This window comes from Thermobia domestica, chromosome 11, assembly GCF_964235325.1.
Source record: "Thermobia domestica chromosome 11, izTheDome1.hap1.1, whole genome shotgun sequence".
Lineage (NCBI taxonomy): Eukaryota > Metazoa > Arthropoda > Insecta > Zygentoma > Lepismatidae > Thermobia > Thermobia domestica.
Window position 1 is genome coordinate 86367974 of NC_137464.1, and position 12105 is coordinate 86380078.

Below are 12105 nucleotides of genomic sequence, written 5' to 3' on the forward strand. Positions count from 1 at the left end.
CAAAACGACACCAGAACAAAAACTCGAACTCAAAAGAACCCAAAAACAAAAACTTAAAGCTAAAAAAGTATACCAACTTTTGCAAAATGTTTTTCATTTCTTGTAAACTGTTAGCTGAAAAACTACATGGATTTTGTTTTTAGAAAAGTTTGCTTAAATGGCTACACTTGGAAATAAATAAATGTCACACTTATATTGAATCGCATTTGCGAAATGTCGAAAGAAGTATGTTTTGTTAAATTACTATAACTGTAAATAAGGTACACATACACACACTTGGGTAACCTTTCGATATTATTACAGTATTTTCATAAGATTCAAGATACTACTATAGTAACGAAGCGTTACTGCTTTTTCTGAAGTGTAATTTAATACAACAAACACATTAGGTTAAATGGTGATTTAATAGAAGGTGGACTTTACTATTCTCAGTAAACATCGCCAGTTTAAGAAGCATTGTTTTTGGCCTGACAACTTTATTGAAAAAAAGAATGAAATGGAAATAGGAAGAAGGATTAACAAAGTTCAGTGGGAAAGAACTGAGTTTTACAATTATGGGGGCACCTTGACTCCGTGTAAATGCTTACCTCTGGTGTGAAGGGCCTCTGCTACAATCCCAGATCATATATGTTTGTGGTGAACAACATCATGTCCGTGCGTTTACTCGAGGTTTTCCCGTTTCCTTCCACACTTACATTCCACAAATTATTTCACACTGATTCACTTTCATTAATCATCTGTCTCCTTTAATCTAAAGGGCACAATCCTGAATCCTTAAATTAAAAATTTCATTTCCTTTAAATTCTACGTTGCCGAACGTAATTTATAGTTATTCTTGTAACATTAAGGATTTTCCTTCTTTGCTTCATTATTTAAATGAACCAAAGTCGAAACAGTTGTATATCCTAATACTAAATATGATCTCAAAACACGCAGATATATGCTACGGAATTTACACTTCCGCAGCTGTCAAATCCTATTCTCATTATTTTTTTCAATTCCATTAGGGAAATGGGCCGCAGTGGCTCAGTGCTAGAGCGTTTTTCTCTGGTTCATGGTGTCCTTGGTTCGATACCAACTCGCGTCAATTGAGTCTTGTGTCTGACAAACATCGTATGCATGGTTTTTCTCGGAATTCTTCCGTTTCCTCCCACTTTCTTCATTCCACCATTTAATTCATTTCTCATCATCACCGCCTGTTTAGTTTAGCCGGTATAATAGTGGAATGTAAAACCTAAATATTTCAATTCATTTTCTCCATCAGGCAAATATTAGAGTTGCCAGCTGGGCGATTATTTTACTGGAAGACCGTTATTTTTGTCAAACTCTACTATATATTTTAAAGTTTAAAATATCCAGTTTTGAAGATTATGAATAAATGCCGGTAATTTTAATTTTCAGAATTGGCAACCCTAGCAAATGTTGAGATAATGCTTTAGAAATTAAGCCCTGGACAATTTCCTTTCCACTTTCCATTGTTGTAAATGGACTCATGACTTTATCTAGATAGGCATGTGCAAGTTGGAAAACGGAGTGGGTCAACCACAGAGGACTTACTGGCGTTGAGGGCCGTACGAGGCAATGTACATTTTCACAAGAATTGAATAGCCTTATTCAATTTATAAAATCGTTCATCGCACACTAATATCACAGAAACAAAAACCGTTATAACGATAACCAAACATTTACTTACTAAAGAAAACCAGAAACTCAACTTATTTATCATTTTAGTGGAACATGTGACCAGTCTGACAATGTTCTGTGCTACACTCTGAACTGGATGTTCCAACGTGGATGATATTATCAAGGCGCACATCAGTTACCCATGAAAAACTTTAAGAGATTACATAAGGAAATCATTTTCAATAACGAGTCAGGTGGACCTGATTTTAAAGGGCTCCGAAGGCCGCCGGCGGCCCGAGGACTGGCTGTTGTAGATGGCTCATCCAGATTTTCCTCAAGCAAACCAATAAATACAGGGAGTGTTTGTGCTATTGTATAATTCATAATGTTTCACATTTAATCATTAATTTTGCTGAACGTTTTCTTCTTCTCTTATATTTTAAAGCTCACCATAACATCAAAGTGTTTATAACTCACGGTGGACTGCTGAGTTTCCAAGAAGCTATGTATCACGGAGTCCCTTTGGTAGTGATACCTATCAACGCTGATCAGAAACGGAATGCGAAAAAGGTTGTGAATTCTGGAGTTGGTGTCGAGCTCAACTATCATCAGCTTACGAGAACCAGTCTTCTGACTGCTATACAGACTGTTATTCAGGATTCGAGGTAACCACAATTCATTTCTTCCTTTTGAAATTGAAATGAAATTTTTAGAGTTTTACGTCCCACGATGTCTTTCTTTTGAATTTCTTACGAGAATATTTAATAACTTTCGTTGATATACACAGAACTGTCCAAACAATTTAATAAATATTAAAAGCTTAACGTATATTTCAATGGAAAAAGGGGATAGAAGTGTCTAATATACAGAGCTCATGGTTCGTCAATTATACATCTGCAAAAGATTATCAATGTATTTTGTTTGAGTGTAGCGTTATGCATTTTTTCTTCAGCAAGCAAATTCACAACATGCATTTACAGGTTAATTTGGACTCCAGGTCGGGAATTGAACTCGAGTCTCGAACACGTAAGGGTGAAAAGCTTAGTCATTAAAAACTCTGCATTTCATTTATACATAGGCTTGCCATAATTTTTTGTTGAGTAACCGAAAGACTAAAAGATGGATTTAAAATACCCCACAATATTGGGTATATCTATACAATATGATCTCCAAATAAAGCTAATTCCAAAGAGCTTACCAGCTATTTAGCCAAATTCAAGCAAGCTTGCAGCAGACTATTTGTCTGTCGGCTACAGACATGCAATAGAGCAGTGCTATTAAGATTGTTTGCTAAACCAGGGGCCGCGGTGGTTCAGTGGTAGAGCGTTCACGTCTGGTGCTTGGGGTCCCGGGTTCGATCCCAGCCCCCCCCCCAAGTGAACTTTGTGGTGGACAAACACCGCGTGCGTGGGTTTTCTCGGGGTTCTCCCGTTTCCTCCCACTTTCTTCATTCCACCATTTTCATTCATTACTCATCATCACCGTCTCCTTTAGCCTAACCGGCACAACCGTGGGACGTAAAACTCAAAGATTTCATTTCATTTTTTTTTCTAAACCACTCATTTCTTTTTCACTTGACTTCACCTCTCTCAATATGTCCTTTTTTTGTTATGCAAAGATGCACTTAACTATCAGCTGAAGATTGCACATTGGGATGTAATTTTGCTTAGTATGGCTGAAGAATTGCATATATTTTTCTTCACTAAATAGCTTTTTGTCGTTTTCTTTCTTTTCTCTTTCCCAGGTTCCCACTTTGGAAGTCCAAAATTTTTAGCAACAACAACTTCGTCAGAAAGTTCATCTATATTTATCATAGCTTTACGAACATTTATGTTTATCTTTTCTGCGCTTTTTTCTATATTATCCCAACAGATAATATTTTCGTTTATTCAGGCAAAGTCATTGGCATCACCAAAACTGTTCTCCCACAGTCCTATATAAGATATACACCGATCATAGTCATTTTGAAGGCCTTGAAGTCATTTTGTATGGTGATATAATCTAGCTGACTTTTTTCTTGAATCTTTTTTTTTCACCAACAGGAACTAAATTACAGTTTCTTCTTTCTTCCTGGTTTTCTTTCAATTTTAGAAGTGCACCATCAGTGGCACTTGATTTGTCTCTCTACATGGCTAAAACAGTTTAGTTAAGCAAAGATAGCTGGCCGTGAACAAACCATAGGTACAACTCATTCATAATTTTTTTTTTTTTTTAATTAGAGCTGGACACATTTCTTGTGAGTTAAAATACTCTTTCAAACCTTCAAGAGTTTGCAAAATTATCTCAATTGTTGGCATCAGTGAAAGAAATCTTGTATTTCCATGCTGCAAAACCAGAATTCTTTTAGCTGTATGACACATACACTAATGCTTCCAATTCAATAGGAAGGACATCTGCCATTGTTTGAATGGAATTATGTACAACGTGGGCACCACAACCAATACCATTAATGGATATACCGAACTCTTTCTTGATAAGAGTGGATACGTTATTTCTTCCCCCTCAACACTGCCCGAAAGTTCGTATTGCAATTGTCACTACCAAAAAAAAAAAAAAAAATCTAAGTTATTTTCCCTGATGACTGAGAGAAGATGATTTGACAATATCGCTGCACTTTCACCTGCAACGGATTTCAAATCCAACAGCTGAACGCGGATCCCAAATTCGTGTTTGAAATACCTTACAACAATAGTTTTTCCTGTTTGAATCATCCATACTTGCTTTGTCCAATTATTCACGTAGCTTTTCCAATGCCAAAGGTGTTATTACATTTTCCACAACTGTTTCACATTGCATTTTCCTAAGGAAAATTCAGGTTCATAAAGCTTTGAAATTAACTTTGAAGAGCATGCATTTAAGTTAAAACTCAGGTTGTCGTATGCCGTGTGATAAGCAAAGGTGATTTTTGTGTTCAATTCATTGTCCACAGAATTGGTAGACCCCTATTCTTAATAAAAGTGTTACTATTGAGGACTCAGCAGCAGATAATGAACTATGTGTCTTTTTGTCTTTAAATGGTTGGTTATGTCTGAACTGCCTCCATGAGCTACAGAAAATTCCGATCCACACTTTTCACATTTAACCTTATCATCTGTTGCATGCACTTTTTTTAAATTTTATTTTTAAGAAAAGGGAATAATTCACTTTGCAAGCTTTCGGAAAACTTACATGATCTTTTCGGCATTTTTGCATATAAAATGTACAGATACGTGAAAGTATAACACAAATCTTAACTACTGTAGCAACACGATATTCACATTATCACAGGAGCACAGCCATTAGCAGAACACTGAACACCCTCCTCTTCTTTTTTTTTTTTTTTTTTTTTTTTTTTTTTTTTTGGATTGGGCTAAGGTCATGGAGTTGAATATACACATGAGTAACTACATGCAGTACAGCATACGTGAATTCCCTATTGTTTTGCTATGGAACGCCATGAAGCTAGATATAGTATATAATATATAATAGTATAGTATATAATTTGATTTCTGTTCTTTTTATGAATTAAAAGACGTTCAACAGTTTATTTTTAGTACATTTTCCAATAATAAAGAAATACAATATACTGGAATTGATACAACTTGTCTTTTCTGACAGTTGCTTTTCTCTTTTTTCCTTCCTACACGTGGTCATAACAATCAGGCAAAAACTGTTTCTATGGCAACAGTACGTTCAGCCAATGATAGTGGCTCATTTCTCTCGCTCTGCAATGGTAAACATTCCACCCTTTCTGTACGTTGGAAATTTGAATAGAAACAAATTCACATTCCTTTGAAGTCGAATGTCAACTTGAGTAGTGGATGTGCTGGTTATTGAAATTGTGTGCTGGTTAGTGGAATTGAGAGCATTCTTTTTAGTTCTCTTTTGTGTCATTTAATTTTATAAAACTGAGACTTACTTGCAGTGAATAATTTCGTGTTTCAATATCCGACGCAAAAGCTGGCAACACAGCTTTGAGCACCACGTGCGCATAGCGAGCTGTCAGAAAGGACAAGTAGTATCAATTGCAGTGTAGGTGTTATTTGCGCATGAAATTACACTAAATATTTTTTGTATATCTAGGTATGTTTCTAAATATTCTTTATTAGTTTACTTGTTAGTATACCGTATTATTTTATTGTTTGTTTTTTCAGGTATCGGGTGAACGCACAGCGACTTTCATCTATCTTCAGAGATCGAATGGCAACCCCATTGAATAGAGCTATATATTGGACAGAATATGTTATAAGGCATAAGGGTGCTTATCATTTAAGAACTTCTGCTATGGATTTGACGTGGTATCAATATTTTCTTATCGATGTTGTTGTGTTCATTTCCCTGATTGTAGGTTGTATGTTTTGGTTATTACGGACTTGTGTATTAAGTGTGTTTAATAATAAATATAGAACGCAATTTAGTAGACATAAATTTGCAAACAAATTCCGGTACGTCTTGATAATTATGTTCAGAAAACTACCATTTTAATTTCTCTCTAGTAATATAACACTAATTTATTTAATTTTTATGCAAGTAGATGTAACTTTTACCAATAGTATTCAATGTGAGCCTAGACTACCCTCAAGTTTACGCGATGACTTCTTATGGTGTGCGTAAAATTTTTAATAGCATAGCTGTAATAAATTTATGGCATGATTCGCCTGTTTGTAATAACACTGGGTTATTTAATTAATAATAAATAACTTCTATAATTTCTTTTTGATATATTTACCTGTAATCTGAATTAAGGGTAGCTTAAATCTGGGGTACAGCTTGAGTGGGAAAGTAACATTAGGGGTACACGAAAAAATGTTGGCTATCACTGACTTATATAACATATTTCTGAAATGCTGAAACTCATACTAAATCGAAACAGTTAGCTATAATTAACTAAAAATTATTTGGTATATAAATTGAGCGTGTTTTTACATCTACACGTAATGTATAAGTTCACTATTCGTCGATATTAAAACATTTTAATGTTGTCTACACTTGAACATTCTTACAGCAGCTATTTTTATGAAAACTTTTTTTTTTTTTAAGGAAAAGCTAGTCATTAAATCGATTCTTTTTGGTCCTATGTAACTTGATATATTGTTGCACACAACACTGTTGCTGTAGTTGATAATGTCTTGAATGAGGGTGTGTTTACTGACGACGTTCTATAGACTGGACGTTAAAACAACTGTAATGATTAAAACATTAAGTTTTTTTTTTCAAAAACATATAAAATAGATGTCGTTGCAAGGATTGTTTGCAACTTACATTAAAAAAATTCAAAAGCACTTCCAAACAGTAATTGCAAAAATAACAAGTAATTGATGCTCAAAAAGTTAAATTATAAGATATAACTTTCATTTACATACTTTTTTCCTAACTTTTATGGTAATTTGATTTTTTTTAAAGAAAAAATGCATTTTGTTTCTAAACGTTGACTTTTCATGATAATAGTTCAATTACCTCAGCACTTCACTTTATTAACTACATTCAGCATTAACTTGCAGAACATCATGACAGTTCTTATAATATTATAATGTAGGTTGCCATTTTTAATTTTAACCAATAATTTTGAAATTAATTAAAATTTTTTTAATTATTTATTCATAGCCAAATTTTAATTTTTAATCCACTAAAAAAATTCATAATTTTTTTCTAACTATAGTTATATTTAATGATGCTTTATTTATTGTCTTCGTCACGGAGAGATAACACTTGGGCAGACTTTTCTGTTGGCACACTGAGAAAAATCCGTTCTCCACACAACGGTATATTGTACAAATATACGGTATCCTCTTGCTTACTATAGAAATCAGTACGGTGCATATGTTATCCGTATGCTACATACGCACTGCCCTCAGATTTTACATCATACCGTTGCAGGATGTCTGACATCTAACACTTTTCCGCATATCACGTGCATATACTTACGTTACATTCCTCAGCTATATGTTATATACATCCATTTGTATGTGAGATCCTGACCGCCTATATTGTTTCATACGGAAAGTACGTATAGATGGAACACTTATACGGAAAGTATTATAAAACATGCGTTTTCAGTTATACGTCTGATGTACGTTAAGTCCAGAAACTGCAGGAATTACGCATGTAACCTATCTTTTTAAGTACACCACCTACAGTTTTGTTTTATTCTCAGTGCACTACCATTATTATCAGCTTTTTAAGTATGTATGAAGTCATAATGAAGTATTACTGTATGTAGTGGTAATTTTATATTATGACTAGCCTTTGGCTTGCTGGGGGCTCCGCCCCCAGACCCCGAATCTGCTCGGCCTACGGCCTCGCATTTCTTATCTATCGGGCTTTGCATCAACAATGGATTTCGTAAATTTGCTCTTCATTTTTCCTGAAACTGCCCATCCGGAGGCTTCGCCCCCACACACACTCTTTGCTCGGCCTACGACCTCACACTAGGGCTGTTCCGATAATCGAGTAATCGATAACAATTCGATAACATTTCGAAACCGTTTCACTGATAAAGAATTTTAATTTTATCGAATTATCGAACTTTCGAGACTCCCGAAATGTCTGAGACTCCCGAAATGTTCGAGACTCTCCAAAAGATCGAGACTCCCGAAATGTTCGGGACTCTCGAAGTGTTCGAGGCACTCGAAATGTAAGAAACATTAGACAACTTCGAGACACTCGAACTGTTCGAGAATCTCAAATTGTTTGAAAGCAGCAAATACAGAAATATATCAATATGATCGCATTTGTCGAGTCGCTTGAATATTTAGAAAAGTTCGGGGTTATCGGAGTGTTCGAAAGAAACTATGTATTCGAGGTTATCATAGTTGTATATAATATGTATTACATATATGCAGTGTGTTCATTTTATAGCTTTTCTCCTTAGCAATGTAGTGAAGGAAAAGTTTTTTCCCCACAGATCTGTACAAGGTTTAAGCAGTCTGTCGGAAGAGAGAAAGAGGAAGAGAAAACATGCATCACCCGAATGGAATTGGAATCCAAGACAACATTAGTCTACTAATAGTCACTTTGCCGATTGCGCCAATAACGGGGCAGGTAGAAAAATAATTTTACATATGATTTCGACAAATACAACTTTGCAATAACTTATCAGATGAAAAAAGTTGTTTGCCTAGTTTGGCTGCAAGAATAAATCATTGGAGAGGTGAAGGAACCGAACTGTTCATCACTACTTTTGATAATACCTGAAACTTCGATAATATTCGAAATGTCGATAATACCCGAAACTTCGATAATACTCGAAATGTTGATAATACCCGAAACTTCGATAATACTCGAAATTTCGATAATACCCGAAACTTCGATAATTTCAAATACTCGAACGGTTTCGAATAACCGATGACAACTCGATAAATTTTCACTCCCGAAGTTCGATAGGTCTTCAGTCTTATTGAACACCCCTACCTCACACCCCTTGAACCACAATTCTATCGATTCTTTTCCTATTTCAACTATCTAAAAGATAAGATTTTGTATCCCAAGAAAACGACTATTTAAATAGCATGGGAATTTCTTCATTCCCTTTTACACCCCTAAAAATTAAAAATATTCACTTTTGGCAATTTTGCTGTCAGTTAGTCCTGGAAGGCTACAATCATGCCAAATTTCATCATTCTAATCCTGCCGGAAGTGCCTAAACATTTTGGGGTGTAGAAGACGTCCCATATAAATAACATGGGAAATATTTTTCAGTTCCCCATAAAACCACTCTACGGTTGGAAATTTTTATTTCTGATGATTCACTTAGGTAACGCTAACGAAAACGTAAAAGCATACCGAATATCAAGTTTTTATTCCAATTCTAAGTACATAAAACATGAGATTATAGGTAAAAAAAAGGCCAATTTAAATAACATGGGGAAATTCTTCATCCCCTCTTTAGACCCCCTAAAAATTAAAAATATTCAGTTTTGGCAATTTTCCTGTCGGTTAGTCCCGGAAAGCTAGTCAAATTTAATCGTTGTAGCCCTACAGGAAGTGCTCAATAATTTATGTCAGCTGATGTAGTTTTATATATAGTTAAGAATTAAGAATTAAGAAAGATACTATTAGCGTTTAACGGAAAATTGTTTTTCAAAGATAAAACAAAAACAATCAATAGATCTTCTTGAGAAATTATATGCGTGACTGTAATGTTTTGGAAATATTAGAGAAAAAATGTTTTAAGTTATTTAACAAAATAATAATTATTTAAAGAATAATTAAAATTTTTAACAAAAGATTTTTAAAAAATATCTTCTAAAGCTCTAAATATTGTCACTGCACGAGTACCATGTAACTTATTTGAGGTGAAACTAATACTGAAATATACCTCACTAAGCTCTTCAATACACTAGCAAGACGACATAGTAGACCCCAACATAGAATGGTTAATTATATTTAGTCTGAAATTTTCATTGACTCTAAAATTCTAATTTCTGTTTTAACTAAAACATTGTTCAAATATACATCAGTTGATAGCTCTCTTTGAAATAACATACTTGAGGTTAACCCTTCTATGGCCCTTCTAATCTACACACACGCCCGTCTTTGGGGTCTATTTGACCGCAATTATTTAATTTCTTATAAATGCATGTAAACATGAAAGATAGACTAAATAATAGTTAATCTAGTGCCTTAAAGTGGTTTAATAGTAACAATAGTAGTAGTAGTAGTAGTAGTAGTAGTAATAGTAGTAGTAGTAGTAGTAGTATTAATAATAATGAATAATACTAAAATTATAATATTAGACATTGGGATCAATATGACCCTAAGGTCTGATGAGTTACCTTTCTATTTAACAACGTTATTTAAAATAATTAACTTTTAATTTTGGGATCATGTAAAGAATTAGACTAAGTCGAGGAATATTAAAATAATCAGTAACCGAAAACAAAATACAAAGAAATTATTTAAGAAACATGTGTCTCTTGGGGTCATATTGACCTCAAGGCCATTGGAGGGTTAAATTTTCATGTGTACAAAATCGGAAAAAAAAACTTTTGTATTGCTATAAAATTGTATGTATTTCACTATCAATGATAGTTGCCAGTTTTTATTTTGCTGGAAGAAATTGTCACTTTTAAAAAATGTACTGTGTATGTAGCAAAATGCACTGTTTACTAGCAGATTGTATCTATTGTTGCTCGTCTGTTCCTAACGGTGACAAACATACACAAATACTACTTGTAAACCTTTTTCTTACGTATAGGCTATGTATTTAAAAATAACTTGTATTTCAGTAGCGGATCTAGAAGATAAAAAGTGGGGGAGGCAGCCAGAACTCAGACTATAATAGGTATGAGTTACTATAAACTAACAAAATTATATAAATAATAGCTTAAATTATTTTTGTCACTCAAAAAACCGGGGCTTAGGTCCCCTCGGCCCCAGGCTAGATCCACCACAGGTGAATTTATTTATTTTCATAAATGGAGCAAACATACAAATGAGCCTGAATTCAACTTTTTTTTTTTTTTTTTTTTTGCGTGACTTGATGACTGACAAAAGAAGCAATAAATCAATGCTTATGTGTATTTATAAAACAAAAATGCTCATGTAAATATTAATTTTATACAAAGATGAAATATTTTTTAAATGTATTAAACATAAATAAAATTTGTGATTAATGTAGGTATACCTGCTATTTATTTCAATTTTTTTAGCATACATTTTTATTGAGAAGTTTGGTTTTCCAAAACTCCTTTGTATTTATTTACCCTGTTTGTCCATCTATGAGTCATCTCTCCGGGAAAGTTAAATCTCAAAAAACATTTTTAATGAATCACCATCAATTTTTGTCATGACGTAAAGGATCTGAAGTTATAAATCCAGTTCGATGATTGAGATTATTATTCAAACCAGAAGTGGTAAAAATCAACCATTTTGGGCTTTAACGTTCATTATTGTATAACAAAAACAGTAATACGTATATAGCAAGAAGTGCTTTCCTGGGATCATGAAATCCAAGCTTTTTCTCACCTCACGCCTAACTGTCATAGTACTTGGAGTGGATCCTGATGCAGTTTGGAATTCCTGTGTGGTGGTCTGGATAGATGTCTGTCTATTCTCTCTTCAACTCTCTTCAACTGTCGACGGTCTCTGTCAGTCAAGAGACGAGGTAGGCCTATACGCTTTTGTGCTGTACGTGTCCCTTCACGTTTCTACTGCACTATCACATCAGACAGTGGACCTAGGGATGTTTAGGAGTGTGGAAATCTCGCGTACAGACTTCTGACACAAGTGACACCCAATCACTTGACTACGTTCGAAGTCCGTGAGTCCCGCGGAGCGCTCCATTTTGCTTTCTCACGATGTCTAATGACTACTGAGGTCGCTGATAATGAGTACCTGGCAGTAGGTGGCAGCACAATGTACCTAATATGAAAAACGTATGTTTTGGGGGTGTACGGATACTTTTGATCACGTAGTGTATGTAGTAGCCAAACTACATTTTGGATTTCAAGTACAAACATTAAACATATTATTTACCTCCATCGATCAATATTAAGAAATTCC

General features: G+C 34.3%; 1 protein-coding gene across 1 annotated transcript in view; it reads left to right on the plus strand.

Annotated features, from left to right (window-relative positions):
- Positions 1 to 11211, plus strand: part of LOC145664253 (UDP-glucosyltransferase 2-like) — a 35110-nt gene extending 23899 nt beyond the window's left edge. The window contains exons 4-5 of the mRNA XM_081730758.1: positions 2069 to 2288; positions 5757 to 11211. Of these exons, the coding sequence (XP_081586884.1) occupies positions 2069 to 2288; positions 5757 to 6087 (551 nt within the window). The 3' untranslated portion in view covers positions 6088 to 11211. The remainder of the gene's footprint in view (positions 1 to 2068; positions 2289 to 5756) is intronic.
- Positions 11212 to 12105: the final 894 nt, after the last annotated feature.